This window comes from Diceros bicornis, chromosome 38 (genome assembly GCF_020826845.1).
Source record: "Diceros bicornis minor isolate mBicDic1 chromosome 38, mDicBic1.mat.cur, whole genome shotgun sequence".
Lineage (NCBI taxonomy): Eukaryota > Metazoa > Chordata > Mammalia > Perissodactyla > Rhinocerotidae > Diceros > Diceros bicornis.
Genome location: NC_080777.1, coordinates 26395309 through 26412484, shown reverse-complemented (window position 1 = coordinate 26412484; position 17176 = coordinate 26395309). Strand labels below are relative to the sequence as shown.

Below are 17176 nucleotides of genomic sequence, written 5' to 3'. Positions count from 1 at the left end.
TTCCACTAGTTTTCAAAACCAGCTCATATTTCCTCTGTGAAGCCACATGCCCCCAAATGAAATCTTTCATGCCACAGGCTTAAATTGGGAATTTACTGGACGTATAGTTACCCCACTTGGAACAAGAAAGTTTTTGAAAAACCGCTCAATCCTAATCCTGATTTTTAATCAGATCATGAATAAATCAGAAGTTCCTAATCAGAGTTCCTTCTTATCATGCCATTCAACTTGACTTGGATTTAAAAGAACTCAAACTGGGAGTCATTTGTAATGTTTCATAGCGTACACCCCAAGGACAATATGACAATAATTGGGGCTCCTGTGTATTAATATATAAAACTTCAGAGCATTGTTAATCAAGGCATTTTTTCTTTCCCTTGAGAGAAAATTCTAATATGTGTCAGGGCTTTGTATTTGTTATTATCAGAGATTCTTAGTAAACAAACTGTGTCGATCAGTTAAGTTTCAGTTCAAATCTCAAACTGTGATTGGTGTTATCAAAAATGGATGGACAGCAAATCTAAACTTTCTCTTGAAAGATTGAAAGCAATTGCTGAAAGATTAATGAGGACAGAGTTCTTCCAGCATAATTTGCGTTGGCTAATGACTAAATTATACCCAACTCTTAAGCATAGGTAGACTTTGCTCTCATCCATTTTCCCTCACCTTGAGATTTTCCATCCCCCTGCCCTCCACTCCCTCTGATCAAAAGAAATGCTTGCTTGTAATGTAGGAAGTCTAAACCTTTCAGTTGGAGATAGAACTTTATATTTGAATTGAAGAGTATTCTGCAATGTTAATGACAACTTTTAGAGAGATCATTGATATTAATAAAATACATCTCCCATGTTTGGGGAAAAAAATCTGTCAAATGAAAACTAAAATTATCAATAGGTACTGATCACTTTGTAATAGCAGTGATGTAGTTGGAACTGCCATTGAGGCAATTATTTTATTTATTTTTAAAATTTGTATTTACTTTTGAAAAGATAATATGTCATATGGAGCAAAGCTTAGGTCACTAGCTATTTCATTTATTCATTTATAAAGCATTTATTGTGCTCCCATGTAACTAGATATGATGATAATACTAGGGATACAAAAACAATAGATCTTTATCTTTAATGGGATTGCCTGTTGTTTTTTCCCCCTCCATTAGATTGTAAGTTCTATGATAGTGGCAAATACAGTGTATTTTGATTATCCAAAATATATTTATGTAAATTAATCCAATTTTTAAGATATATAATTTAAAAATCATTCTATAGCACTTAAGAATGGCAACAATCAGTATAAAAATTTATAATGGAAGTTTTATTATGGATCATTGGCTGGTGGCTGGTGGTAGGTGACAATAATTGATAGATTATTGAATTATCTTCTCTAATAATTTGTTTGAATTTTATTTTCTTTCTTCTATAGCAGTGCCGTCCAAGAAGACTTTTTGTGATAAAGGAAGTGTTCTATATCTGTGCTAATACAGTAGCCACTAGACACTTCTGGCTACTGGGCATTTCAAATGTGGCTAGTGCAACTGAGGAACTGAATTTTTAGTGTTATTTAATTTTAATAAATTTAAATGTAAATAGCCTCATGTTAGCTAATGGCTACTGTATTGAACAGTGCAGTTTTATAGTGTCATTAGTTTCTGTCAAACAGTGGTAACAGTTGAATTACACAGATTGTTAGTCTCATTATTTTATTCATGCAAGAACCAGTTTTCAGAACTTTACTTACAGATACCTATAATCAAGGCATTGAGTCTTACTTAAAATTAAATTATAATTAATATTTTTTCAAAGTTCTATTAGAAGGTTGACAAGCTCACTTTTTCCCTTTTTACTGCAGCATTAAGATTGCTAGAAGATTCATTATAATGAATGAATCATTGTCACTAATTTCTGTTTTCATTTTGGTCATGAAGTTCAGTCACTTATCTTCATATGCATTGAATGGGTAAGGGGACTGTTCAGGCTGATGAGAGCAGCAGCAGGTGGTAGGGATCAGCCAGTGAGTGACGATTTTCTGAGGTCATGCATGGGAGTAAATGTAACAAGTGGAATCTGTATTCAGAGTTTAAATCCTTGCTGATTTGGAGGAGGAGCATCTAATGGAGCATAAGCTACCACAAGACACGTGCAAAGTTATGATTACTTAGCAAATAAGATAAATTAAGGCAGATCCCAAGTGGGACTTATCCTAGAAGGTGTCCAATCAGAATTATATTTGCAATCACGAAGAGAATGTGATTGTAAGAGCTTTTAATTAATTTAAAAAGAAATTAATCATCGTAATATAAATGGCAAAAATCATGCAGCAATGTTTATAGTAAGAATGTTTTCTAATCAAGATGAAAATATAATTGTTGGACTTTTTCAGATATGCATGCGGTTTTTAATAGTCATAATTCGCTCTAATGGTATTAAATCTTTGTTTTTAGAGGATTTGATCTTACTTAGAGAGTGAAATTGAGCAACTTTAAGAGCCCAAGAGATCCTTGATTAGGAAGCTGTGGTGGAGGCACATTTCTGCTAGCCTGAAATCCAGCCATTACATAGAAGAGTCTAACTCCCTTTAGGCTTTAAGCACCTTGAAGCTGATTTGTGTCTGACACTTCCTCTGTGACTCTCCATGCGCCTCTTTAGAGAGACTGCTTCTCTCTGACTCACTTTCTGTTGACACCCTGAAATTCTGTATTTCTCTCCAGGGTGAGCCTGTCACTTTCTGTGAGGAGAGTTTTGTGAAGCATCGCTCAAGTCTGATGAAACAGTTCTTGGAAACTGCAGTTAACCTCCAACTTTTTAAGCAGGTAAGAGTGGACCTCCACATTATCTTCTGTAACAGAAAGTTACAGAAATGGAGCAGAAATGCGTAACACATTTTTATCACTATAAAATTATGTCTAAACCTTGAGTAATATCTTTTATAGAATTTCAAGAAATTTTTCATCCTTTTGTAACTTTATTGCTATTTATGGCATGGTGCCACAGAAATATTATGTAATAATAACTTTCCTATTAAAAAATTCCTCATCGAAAGTGCTAAACTGATGCTCTCACTACGGAACAGTAACCATGTTTGTAAAAAAGCAACATGACTAGTTTTATGTCAGTCATCTTAGAAGGAGTTATTTTGGTATGGTAGGTTGATACAGTAAACAAACTGTATTTTTTATATAGCAGTCCTTGTGTAATCCAGTTTATAAAAATAATTCACATGTATGTTAACTTTTTAAGCTTTGTGAGACTTTTCATAATCATAAATTCAAAATTCAGAAAAAATTCACAGTCATACTGTGTTTCTTGATTTTTGGCTCAGAAAATTTAATTGCCTTTTCAAAAAGCAGTTGCTTCATGTCAGTAGCTTCACATTAGAAAGTTGAGATGCCCTGCTTCTTTCATTGCACTGTGTGATCATAGCAAGTCTCCTAATTCAGGCTTGTCATAGTTTCTGTTTACATAATTTAAATTAAGTTCTTAACACTTACTTTTCTTATCCCACATGACAATTTTAAGTTAAAGTTAGCTATGGGAATTCAGCATTTATTGAAGACCTACAGTGTATTGTAAACTGTGCTCAGGGCCAAGATACAAACATGAATAAAAACTCAGTAATGCCCTTGAGAAGCTGACAATCTAATAGAAATTCCTTTGGACTCTTAGGAGAAAAGATACCGTGTAACTTGAAATAAGCTTCAAATTAGTTAAGTAAAGAAATTAGCATGGCGACAAATCCAATACTATTATCTATATTCTGAAGAAGTTTTAAAAAATAATCTTGAGTTAGAATATACTCTGAGGGGGATATAACTGTCTTCCCATATGTGAAGGTTTACCTTAAAGAAAGGATTAAATTTATCTAATACACAGCCTTAAGGAGCAGAACAACGTTTGATAGGTTTCAGGATCAAAGATGTCTTGTGAATTTCCAGAGATGGTGTGGGTTACTTTTGGAGCTCTTGTCCCTAGAGAGCTCCAGTATGGACTGAATACTTACAAGGGCTGTAACAAGGATCAAGTGATAGTCTTTATAAATGCTGAAGTATATAGCACAGTGCATCCCAAACTAGTCAACCAATGCATGCTTGTTGAGTTAAATATTAGTACCCTTTTTGTATTTTTATCCGTCAAGAAGAGATAGTACTACCTCCTATTGTCAAAACTGAGTTGTGAAAATCAGATTATATGGGAATGAAAGATTGAATGGGTGGGTAGAATATCTGACTTATTACTTCCCTTTGACCATGAGATTCTGTAACTAGAGTCTTACTATTAGATAAAGTTCAGACACAGTAAACTTTTTTTATGTAGTTACAAAAAGCATATAGTTTTTAGGAGTCAGGTAGAGTTGAGTTAAATCTTGGCTTTATCACTCAATAGCTGCTCGTTCATAAGTACCTGTTTCTTTTTCCTTAAAATAGAAATATCACCACCTATCTCACAGGGTTGTGATAAACTGTGTGAATTAATACATGTACACTCTCAGCACAGTGCACGACACTTTGTAGAAGCTCAATAAATTTTAGTGTCTGCCTCATTCTTAGAGCAATTACATTAACAAAATACGAATCTGTACAGGATTTTTAAGAAATGTAACTTGGTCAAAAAGGCTAAATGTAAAATATGAAAATGGTCAATCAAAGTAGAACCCATTATATGGACAACTTGGATCGTTTTACATGTACCAATTGACCGTGTTCTCAAACTTGATATCACTTTATGATCCTTAAGAAAGTAATACTTGAAGATAGTCCTGAAAAGGACTTAAAAGTCCTTAAAAGATTCTTGTTTTCAGAGTTTCACAAACTTCTAAAGATGAGTAAGTTCTAGAGATCTGCTATACAACATAGTGCCTATAGTTAACAATAGACTATTGTGCACTTAAACATCTGTTAAAAGGGTGGATCTCATGTTGATGTTCTTACCACAAACAAACAAACAAAAACACAAAGGGACACAATGAAACTTTTGGAGATTATGTAATGTTTATTACTTTAATTGTGTTAATGCTAACAGTAGTGTCTCCATATGTCCAAACTCATTAAATTGTCTACAGTTAATTATATGCAATTCTTTGTATACCAGTTATATGTCACAAAAGCTTGGAGGAAAAAAGGAGAAAAAAAACAAAAACAGGAATCAGTTGGTAAAAAATTATCAATATAGATGAATACTCAAAAGATCAAAATATTGATTTTTCTGAAATAATATAAAAATATTTATTGGGTACAAATAATTAATATTCATTACTATGAATTTGTGATCCATTATAAGTCAAGAAGTACTCAGGTTCTCTCTTTATTTGGCAAGGCTTATGCATCAAAATTGAGACAGCATGGACCCAGGAGAGCAGCATATATTTTTAAGCTAAGAGTTAAGGGGAACTGTTATTCCTGATAATATGACAGGGAAGAATCCAGAGATAACTTATGTACTGAAAAAATTTAATTCGCAGGATTTAAAAAATTTCTTGTGATGAGGAGGCACAGGAGACAAAGCCCAGTGCTTACTTTCCAAGATGAGAAGTGTAATAGGAGACCCTACTCCCATAAATCTGGGTTGACTTAGTGTGAAAGTAAACAAGAAGTAATGGTGCCCCTTCCCTTAACCCATTTCCTGGGGGCTGTACATCTGCAGCACTGGTACTGACTGGAGAGAAGAAAAAGTGCCGCTGACCAGTAACCACACACCAGCCTGTGCAGGAATTTGAAGCCTGAATTAATAATTTCTGATTTGGTCTGACAAACTTAAGCCAACTTTAAAGTGACCCTAAACTGTTAGTGTCCTCAGGCCCCAGGCAGAGGCAAACACTCATCCTCTCTTGAGGACTCCACCTTCATCCAGGCGTCAAAGAATTCTCCCAGCTAAAATGCCAAAGAGAAATTTCCCTGTGAAAAATCATTAAATATACAAGGAAACAAATCACGAATAAAAACTAGTAGAAGCAGCTGACAGAAACTGACTTGCAAAGACTTCAAATATGATAATTATTAGAAATAGAATATAAGATAGCTATGTTTAAGGTGTTCAGAGAAATAAAAGACAAGCTTTAAAAATGTTCAGGGCATAAAAACTTGAAAGAATGTGAAGTCAATTTTAAGAATGTATCGGGGCCAGCCCCATGGCTTAGTGGTTAAGTGCTCGCGCTCCGCTACTGGCGGCCTGGGTTCGGATCCTGGGTGCACACCGACGCACTGCTTCTCCGGCCATGCTGAGGCTGCGCCCCACATACAGCAACTAGAAGGATGTGCAGCTATGACGTACAACTATCTACTGGGGCTTTGGGGAGAAAAAGGAGGAGGATTGGCAATAGATGTTAGCTCAGGGCCAGTCTTCTTCAGCAAAAAGAGGAGGATTAGCATGGATGTTAGCTCAGGGCTGATCTTCCTCACAAAAAAAAAAAAAAGGAATGTATCAAACTTTTGTTAAGGAAGCATGTCATTTAAATTAAAGGAAATTGATGGATTTAACAGCTCATCAGATCTAACTGAAGAGAGATTTGCTAAACTGGAAGATATATCTGAAAAAGAAATTATCCAGGATATGGTACAGAGAGATGACAAAGTAGAAAATACGAGAAGTTAATAGACGTAAATGGTGGGGTGAAAATGTGTAAAATCCATATAATCAGTTCCAAAAGGAGGGGACAGAAAATGGAGGAGAGACAGTAATTGAAAGGATAGTCCTGGAACCAATGAATACACATTTTAGAAATTTAAGAAGTCCAACATATCCAAACTGAATAAATAAAAAGAAATCTACACCCAAACAGTATATTAAGCTCTGAAACATTAAATAAAATAAAGAGGGAAAATTTAAAAACCAACAAGAGAGAAAAGACAGATTACTTTCAAAGGAACAACCTACTGACAGCTGATTTCACATCAGCAACAATGGAATCTAGAAGATACTGCCGTATCTTCAGTGTGTTGAGAAAAAATGCCTAGAATTCTATGCCAGCTATAATACCTCTTAACTATAAGAGTGACATGGAAACGTTTCCCAGCAAAACCTGAGCTGGCTCCTTGTGTTGGCTTTGTGGATGTGTCTGCTTGGCTAGGCTACAGTCCCAAGTTATTCAATGAAATGCTAATCTAGGTGTTCCTGTAAAGGTATTTTTACATATACAATGAAAGCCTCTAATCATTTGACTTTAAATAAGGAAGGTTATCCTAGATGATCTGGGTAGGCCTGTCTGAATCAGTTGGAAGGCCTTAAAAACAGGACTGAGGTTTCCCTGAGAGAGAAAAGAAATCCCACCTGTGAATGACAGCTTCGTCCTCTGCCTGTGGGTTTGGCCTGCCCATGATTTTTCCTAGCTTGCTGTCCATTGTATGAATTTCTGACTTGCTTTTCCAACCACATAATCATGTAAGCCAATTCCTTATAAAAATCTCATATGTATAGATGTACCTGTTTGTCTGTCTGTCTATCAAATCTCCTACTTGTTCTCCATCTCTGGTTGAACCCTGACTACTACACCAAAAGCAGAAAGAAATCCTTAAGGAAGTACTTTAAGAAAGTACTTCAAGGAGAAAGAAAGTTTTCTCAGATCTAAAGATGGAAGGTCTGAAATACAAGAAGGAAGGAAGAACAAAATAAATAGTAAATATGTGGATTAAATTTAAACAGTATTTATTTATATAAGACAGGCAGGTTCTTCCACATGTTCAAGAGTCAAATGGTTCCAATTCAAATTCCAGAGAATTCCTGTTTTGATTATAGCAAAAAAGAGACACTCTTCAAGTTATTTTGTAAGGCTAAGATACTCTTGATTCCAAAACCTAAGACTGCATGAGAAGAGAACATTATAGGCCAGTGTCACTCATGACTACAGATGCAAAACTTTAAACAAAATATTTGCAACCAATTCTAGCAATACATAAAAAGGATGCTATTTCATGAGCAGGTTACATTTATTGCAGACACTAAATGGCATTAGGAAATATATGAATGTGATTCACTACATTAACTGATTGTAGGAGAAAAATCATTAGACCATCTCAACAGATGCAAAAAGTTTTCATAAAATTCATGATAAAAACTAAAAAAAAGGACATGATTAAAGATATTTTCAACAAACGGCATACTTAACACTGAAACAATGAAAGTTTCCTTCTAAGAAAGGTGCTACCTATTACCACGGGAACTCCTAGCTTATACAATTTAGCTCCTCCTGCCAAAAACGTCTAAAGATTTAGAAAGGAAGACACGAAACTGACATTATTTTTATTACTTTGAGGATAGAGAGAACTTTTTTAAGACATAAAGGAATAGCTTAATGAATTTGACTTCATTGAAATTAAGAACTTTTGGTCATCAGAAGACACTATTTTGCAATATATATGAACCACCCAAGGATTTAGAATCTAGGATATAAAAAAAAAAAAAAAAACTCCTGCATGTCAGTAAAAAACATATTCAATATAATTTTGCGAAATACTTGAATAAGCACATGCAAGTGAAAAACCTGAATGGCTAATAAAGACGTGCATGATACTCAACCCCATTTGTGATCAGAGAACATCCAATAAAAAACACGATGAAATATCACCTCATACTCACCAGATTGGCCCACTTTTAAAAACCTGAAAATCTCAAATTTTGGCAGACACGGAGCAAGGGACCAAGTTTTAACTGTTTTGGGGAGTATAAATTTGCACAACTTGTTTAGAAAACACTTTGGCACTACCACTTAAAGTTAAACTTGCAAATTTCTTATCACCCAGCAATTTCACTCTGAATTGTGCATCAAAGTCATTTACCAAAATTGCTCATAACAGCAAAATGCTGATGGTAATGTAGATATTCATCAGTATTAAGATGAATGAATTGTTACATTCATACAATAGAACAGTATACAGCAGGGAAATGAATGAGCTGCAGCAAAACTGAATATGAATGAATTAAATGAAATAAACAAGTCACTGAAGAATTAATATGATGAGTCCTTTTATGTAATGTTCAACAGCAATAAAAATTAAGTAATATATTATTTAGGGAAACATTTATGTGATGAAACTGTAAAGAAAGACAGGGAGAGGATAAGCTGAAAGGATTGTGGTCTTTTCTGTGGAGAAGGAGGGGCACACAAGGAGGGACCTTCTAAGGAAGGGAATGTTCTGGTAGTTTGCTTTATCATTATTATTTAAACTCTTAATTATTTAAGTTATTATTTAAATTATTAAGTACTGTATAAAAACATATTTTTTAATGTTTCCAGATTAGCCAGTAATAAGCTGTTTTCATTGACAGTTGACTTCCTAACCTCTTTGGGCCTCAGTTTCTGCATTTGTAACCTGAGTTAGACTGAAAGGTCATTGAGTTTGAGATACCTTTCGGCTCTAACATTCCATGATGTCATGAAATAAACATAGCGTAGACGGGTGATAGCAGGCTCCATTTGGATAAATTTCTCTGGAGATAATGGATTTGGAAGGAATCCCAGAAGCAACTTCTTAAATCCACAACTTTGACATCACCACTTTCTTTAGCTAGCCGCTTTACAAAGATTTAAGCCATCGTTTTTAGGTCTCTTACCTTTATCTCCTATTACACTAACACAATAAAGGAAATTATTTTTGTGTGTATATGTATTGCTTGTCGTTAAGGCCCCTGGAACTGAAGTTTTTTCTGCTCATTTTATTATGAACTTCCCATGGCTAAGGACCATGATTGAATTTGGTGTGTCCCTCCGAGAGCCTAGACTAGAACAACAAACTTATGAGATCTCCATGAATATAGGCCCCCTTTTAGCAGGCAACCTAGATTACTGTTAAGAAATGTGTATAGTAGTGAAGGAGTTCAAATGTATTATAATAGATACATTTTTTCCCAAAATAATTCTGCTTGTACATATTCTAACTTTATCAGAGAGGAAAATGATAGGGAAGATTCAAATCAGAAAAACTTCTTTTAGTATTCCTCCAAAACCTTTTCCTACCTTTCACAAGCTAATATAAATGTGTCTTTCTCCAACTTTTCCATCCAACAAAGTGCTCCTCATGGTAGAAGAGAACATGTTTTTAAAAAGAATGGGGATGTGGCTCTAGGAGCCCACTGAAAAGCACAACCTTTCATGAAGCCTTCTGTGTTTTTCTAAAACATTCATACACATTGTGCATTCTGTACCACAATGTAGCTGTGTCTATTTTAAAGTGAAAATATTTTAGATAAATTACCCTCCTCCAGCCCCCTTCATCTTCAAGTAAAATTAAGTTTTCAGTTAAATACACCATATTCATCCTTTGGCTTTGAGTTCCTGGTCTCACCACTATGTGCCACTAGGGGCACGCCTATCCCATTGTTAATAGCATTGGCTCGGAATTCAACAGACCTGGGTTTGTATCCTGCTTCTGCCACTTTCTCAGAGTACACAATGTAAGGTGCTCAGTGTCTCTCTGGGCTTCAAATCCTTGCCCAGTTTCTTATAACTAATGCAACGTCCAAATACATTGAATATTCCTTCAAACTCACCTTTCACAAAGTAAAATTTTGCATATGCTGTGCCATACCACCAGTATCAGTATGCGCCCTGTCATTTTTCCATAGCCTGCTCAAATGTCAACCCTTAACCCTTACATCCTCTCTGTTCCCTTAGAACTTTGTTCATACCTGAGTTACAGCGTTTATCCTGTTAAATTTATCTCTTTTTATATCTTCCTTCCCCTCTCTAAAGTCTTCTCTGATTTTCCTCCCCCTTGCTAGGTCTGCACTCCTTACTCTGTGCCTGTGTTACTTTGAAGACATTGTGGTTGCTCATCCACTCTGACAATTACATACTGAGCTTTTGTTTTGTGTCAAGTAGTGCTGCTCCGAGCACTTGAGATTCAGAGCTGTGTAACCTGCTTTCGTGGAGTTGGTATGTCTAGTGAAGGGAATGGGTTAACGAACAAATAGATAATGTCAGCACGTGATAAGTTCAGAGGGTCTGAGATATTGACTGCATGGCTGATTTAGATTGGATGATTAGAAGAGGCATTACTGAAAGGATGATATTTAAGTTAAGTCTAATGAAGGAATCAGTTTTGAGACTATCAAAGGAGGAACCTCATTTCAGGTAGAGGGGATTGCCATTGCAAAGACCTACAGAGGGAAAGAACTTGGCTTTCCTAGGATCAGAATTAAAAATCAAGTGTGGACAAGGAAGAGAGTTGCATTAGATGAGGTTAGAAGGGCAGAAAGGGAACGGATCATGCACGGCTTTGAAGGCATGCGTTTTCATTTTATTCTAAATGAAACAGTATGCTATTGGGAAGTTTTAGGTGAAGTGTGACTGGATTTTTCTTACATTTTATAAAGATTGCCCAGATGACTCTGTGAAAATGGACTGGAGGAGAGAGAGGTGGCCAGAGTCCAGTTCTGAGGCTGTTGCAGTGGTCCAGGACAGAATCAATGGTAGCTTGGATGAGGGTGGTGGTAGAAGAGATGGAGAGAAACAGAGCAGATGGAATTTGGCATGTTTGGGAGGTAGGATTGCCAGCTCTTGCTGATGGGTTAGAGAGAGAAGAGGGAAATATGAAATCAAAGATAATGCCCCCATGTCTGTATTTTTATATTGGCACTTCTAATAATTCTTTTTAATTTACATATCAATTTTCTCAGTAGATTATGAGCTTTTCCAGTAATAGGACCATATGCGATTCAATTCTGTGTACCTGGTTTCTTACATAGGATCTTGTCAATGCTGGGTGCTAAATAAATTTTAGTAAAATTTCTCTGTAACATGTTTTATATTACTACCTATAAAAAGTAATTTTGAATACTAAAGTATTTTTATACTACAGTGATAACAGCCTTAAATTATATATAAGGACTCTGAGATTAGGGAGATGTATTTCTGTTTCATAAAAGTAAACTTTTCATTATGACCACAGAAGAATATGATAACAAGAGTACCTTTACTAAAGAACATATAAATAACATTAGGGTAAAAATCCTCAAAATCAATAAAGTGAAATCCCTATTCCATTTTGTAAACATGTTGCCAATTCATCAAATTTTCATTATATAAAGAACATACTTCTGTGGATATAAGTAGACAAATCTTATTCCAGTTTCTTAAGAGAATACTTACCAGGAAATTGAATTAAAATTCATTTTAGTTTTCTGATGGAACTTGAAGAACTACTGTGTCTAAGACAACTATTGTGAGGGAATACCTGAAAATTTATGATTTGATAAAATATATCCTGTGTAGTTTTAGAAAGGGAGGGGGTCATACTTAGCTAATCTTCAGTAGTTCTTTGAAGATATACTGCCATGATGCATAAGGAAGATTCAGTGGCTATGATATAGCTTGATATTTTTTTTTCCTAAAGGCATTTGACAAAGTGCCACATCAAAGATTAATCACTAGACTGCAGTCTTTGAATATGAGGCAAAACAGGGTGATGTTTAAAGTGCCAATTTGGGCCCATAAAAATAACTTTCTGATATGTTCAGTACTTTATTTTAGATCCTAATTCATAAAATATATTTCAAAATGCATTGTATCATAATCCTAAAAACCTAAATTGGAGATTATCTATCAGATAATAGTAAAACACTGTAGATGGTAGTGTGGTTATCTGTTTATTTATTAAACAAACATTTATTTGGTACCTACTGTGTGAAAGTCCGCTTGCTAAGTGATGATTGTTTTCATATTTGTCATAGATTTTTAAAAGCTTGATATATTTCCCTAAAATATTAATTGTAAACAGAAAAATTTTAGCTTTATAATGGAGAAACCCAGCAGACACCACCTTGACTAGGTGATCAAGGTTGTCATCCCCAGTAGAAGTAAGACAAATTGACATCATGTACCCTCTGAGGAGATTTACTGAGAATAGGGCACAGTCACCCCTTGGGTATTCTTGCCCAAAATACATAATGTCACTCTAATGATGAGAATACATCAGACAAACCTAAACTGAAGGGCATTCTACAGTACTCTCCCAAAGTGTATAGATCATGGAAAGCAAGGACAGACCGATGAACCACAGATGGAAAAGACTGGATTAGATGCCGGAATAAAAACAAGACATTAGTAGAAAAACTGGTGTAACATGAATGTAGTCTGTAGATTATTCACTAGTATTATACTGGTGTTAATTTCTTGCTTTTGATAAATGCACCATGGTTATATAAGGTGTCATCATTAGGAGAAGTTGGATGAAACTTATGTGGGAACACTCTGTTGTATTTTTGCAACATTTCTGTAAATCTAAAATGATTTCAAAATAAAAGTTTGAACAAATTGCCAAAAAAAAATACCAATAGAACATTCGCATTAAGGGATCTTAATGTCTTCTTGCTAGAGTCTCTTCATGCCACCATTATTATACTTTCTGCATTGTTATCCTATTATCTATGGTTTCTCCTGAGAGGAAAGCTTTTGTTTTTACAGGTATAATGAATAGGAAAAGAATCCTTTCTTTATTCTTCTTAAATATACCTTTCTTATAGACTTATTTATTCCCATATTGACTACTGATACTTCTTATAATACCCTTGTGTCTTTTCATCTGTAATATAACTTTCTAACTTTTTCCTCCTGTTTCTCTAGGCAATTCTTTCAGTGTCCTTTGTAGTTATGCTTACCTTCCACCTGTTCCCTACCTGTTGCAGTTCTCTTGGCTTTATCCTCAGACCTCTACTTCTCTAACTCATACCATCTCACTGGGTTTTCTCTTGTAAGACCATAACTGCATTAATTACCTATACATGATGAGTCCCAAACGTATCTTTAGCCTAGACCCACATAAATGTAAGCGTGTGTGTATATGTATCCTTATACATACACACCCCCATACATATGCAGTCATTGCCTATGTACATACATGCATCTGGACACATATACATATACTGGACCCTCCTGCACCATTCTTTTGGGAACTAGTGCTACCCTGTTGTCTAAACCAGAAAATTAAAAGTCATCTTTTCTCATGTCATCACTGCCGACCTTTCTTGCACCCACTTTCCAGTTGTTTACTATGTTCTGTGACTCTGCTTTCTAAATACTACTTAGATTTACCTATTTTGTTCTCTCCAATTTCAGTGTCAATGACTTAGGTTTGATAACCTAACTTAGGTTGGATAGGTGGTATGTTCTTTCATTTAGCCCCCCTTTCAAGCCATACTCCGTTCTGCTTTGGGAGTGTTCTTTCTGAAAAGCAAATCTTATATCTTTCCCATCATATTTAGGATGAAATTCAACTCCCAGCCTGGCACACAAATTCCTTCATCTTCTGGCTTCTCTCTCTCTAATCTTTTCTCTGATACTTCTCCAAATACACTTGCTACAGCCATTCTGAACGATTTGCTGTTAGGTCTCTGAAAATGGTTTCATGTCTTTATGCTTCTGAACTTGGATTGTAATAGATGCTTAATAAATAGAGAATGAATGACAGTAATTATGAATAAATAAAAATAATCTTTCTTGAATACTGAATTATGCTGGGTACTGTTTGAATGCTTTATCTAATCTAGTTTAACCTTCACAATAACCATGTCATTACATACTTTATTACTGCCACTTTGCAGGTTATAAACCTAAATTATAGGGGGGTTAAATAACTTGCTGAGAGTTTACACAGTAGCTAGTATGTGGTAGAGTCAGGATGTGGATCCAGGGAGCCGTTAATATTTACTGTCCCTCCAGGAATAAATGAATGAATAAATGCAGGTATGCTTGTTTTCTTCCTACCTCCTCTGGTTTGAATACTCTTTCTCCCTTTTACATTACCAAACTCAGTCATTCAAGACTCAGTTCAGATGTCCCTTTTCCAGGTTCTTGACCTCCCAACCATCTATAAATTCCTTTCCTTTCAGCATTTTGGATTTGCACCATATAATATTTCTTGGTTTATTTAGCTCCTTCTTGAGTTGTAGGCTCTGTAAAGACAAGGATCATTTTTAAAGTGTTTTTGTATCCTAATATCTAATGTTTAATAGGCACATAATATTGTTAAATAAATTTATTATTTATTATTAATAAAATTCTGAGTGACTCCCTATTATGAGGAATAGGCATGAAAATGTTTTGCCAGTTCTGATAAAATGCTTATAAAATTGAATATAATGGAACTCATTTAGTGATAATCCAGAAATTGTAGGAGTCAAGTGGTACTCAGTTTTAAATTGAGTAGTGTGTATAATTTTAAACCTAGATTCACATGATGGTGTAGTGTGCAGAAGTGAAAATTCTGTGAGATCCTGAGCTCTCTCTGTATTTTGTTCTATGACCCACTTTCTCTGACTTAATAAGATATTGGATAAAAGGAGTGGGTCAAAAGCCACATGTTTTCCTTTTATGTTAGCTAGAGATTTTGGAAGATTTTAGAAAACTTTTAACAAATTTCTACATTTTCCCATTAATCTTTTTAAAAAGAAGCATAATAGTTATTTATGGTATGTAGTCTGTAGCTAAGATCAACACATGCTTTACTAGTACTAAAAATTCAACAGTTTTGGAATATTAGGAAACCTTTGACATATGAATAGATGGAAGATGGTAATTGTATCAAGCATATATTTGATAACATGAAAAAGAAATAAAAATAAAATGTGACATAGGGAAGATATGGAGCCTTACTGGCAGAAGGAAGGAATGCACAGGGGAGATAGCTTCTCAGGACAAGGAGTACATTTTTTTCAGCATCCTTTGTTAACTAATTGCAAGTAGTATCCTAAACAGTGTTTCTCTAAGTGTGGTCTCAAACCACCTGCATCAGATTTACCTGGAAAGTCTATTAAAGATGCATATTCTTGAGTCGCACCTTCAGAATTTCTAATTCAGGAGGCCTGGATTAAAACCCGGGAATCTACATTATTAATGAAATACCATAAAATATATGCACATGAAAGTTTTAGAAACACTCATCTATGTATTCTTTATTCATTCTCTCACTCAGCAGTATGATTTGAGTGTCTGCTATATACTGGGCAGTGTTCTGGATGCTGGGATACATCAGAGAACAAAGCAGAAAAGAATTTATGACTTTGTGAATCTTTTATTTCTAGTGGGAGAGAGAGAGACAATAGATTAAATATGTTATGTACAATGTTCAAAGATGGTAAGTACTATGGAAAAGTAAATAGAACAGGACGGGGGACTACCTGGGGTCAGGGTGGAATTGCAATTGCAATTTGAAATAGTGTAGTCAGTGTAGATTTCATGGGGAATGTGGCATTTGAGCAGACTCTTGTAAGGTGGTCAAAGATGGAAGCAGAGGGAAAAAAGATTTAGAAGGCTACTGCTGTAATCTGGGTGAGAAGTGATTGCGGTTTGGAACTGGTTGGTAGAAGATCTGATGAGAACTGGTCAGAATATGGATCTATTGTGAAGATAAAATATGTGGATGTTCTGAAAGATTTAATATGAAGTGTGAGAGAAAGGAGTCACAGGTGATTCCACAATTTCTTTTTTTTTTTTTTTTTGAGTAAGATTGGCCCCGAGCTAACATCTATTGCCAATCTTCCTCTTTTTCTTTTTTCTCCCCAAAGCCCCAGTACATAGTTGTATATCCTAGCTGTGGGTCTTTCTGGTTCTTCTATGTTGGACGCCGCCTCAGCATGGCTTGATGAATGGTGAATAGGTCCGCGCCCAGGATTCAAACCGGAGAACCCTGGGCCATGAAGCAGAGTGCAAGAACTTAACTGCTATGCCACTGGGCTGGCCTCCAGATTCCACAATTTCTCATCTGAGAAACTGGTAGGATGTAGTTGTCATTTTATTTAAATGGGAAAGATTGTGCACAGGAAAGATTTTGGTGAGAACAGGAGTTCACTTTTGGACATGTTAAGTTTGAGATGTCTATTAGACGTCTATTTCCATTGGTTAAGCAAATGGATAAATGAGGCAGAGGAGAAAATTAGACTGGAGATATAAATTTGGGAGTCATTGGCATATAGATAGTATTTAAAGCCATTAGACTGGAGACCAAGTGAAATTACTGAAGGAGTGAGGATAAATAGAAATGACAAGAGGTCCAGAGACTGGACAATAGCAGAGGGCAACAGCAAAGGAGGCCAAGAAAGAGTGAGTGACCAGGGAGGTAGGAGAAAATTCAGGGCAGTAAGTTATCTTTGCAGCCAAGTAGAGAAAGAATACCAACGAGGAAGGAATCAACCCTTTCAAATGCTCGTTACAAGTTAATTAAAACAAAGACTTGAAACTGACCACTGGATTTAGT

The 17176-nt window shown here is 35.4% G+C and overlaps 1 protein-coding gene across 5 annotated transcripts in view; it reads left to right on the top strand.

Annotated features, from left to right (window-relative positions):
• DENND1B (DENN domain containing 1B) overlaps positions 1-17176 on the top strand; it is a 251133-nt gene that overhangs the window by 171444 nt on the left and 62513 nt on the right. For all 5 annotated transcript variants that reach the window (XM_058533740.1, XM_058533738.1, XM_058533739.1 and 2 more), the window contains one exon: positions 2708-2809. In XM_058533740.1, coding sequence (XP_058389723.1) covers positions 2708-2809 — 102 coding nt within the window. The remainder of the gene's footprint in view (positions 1-2707; positions 2810-17176) is intronic.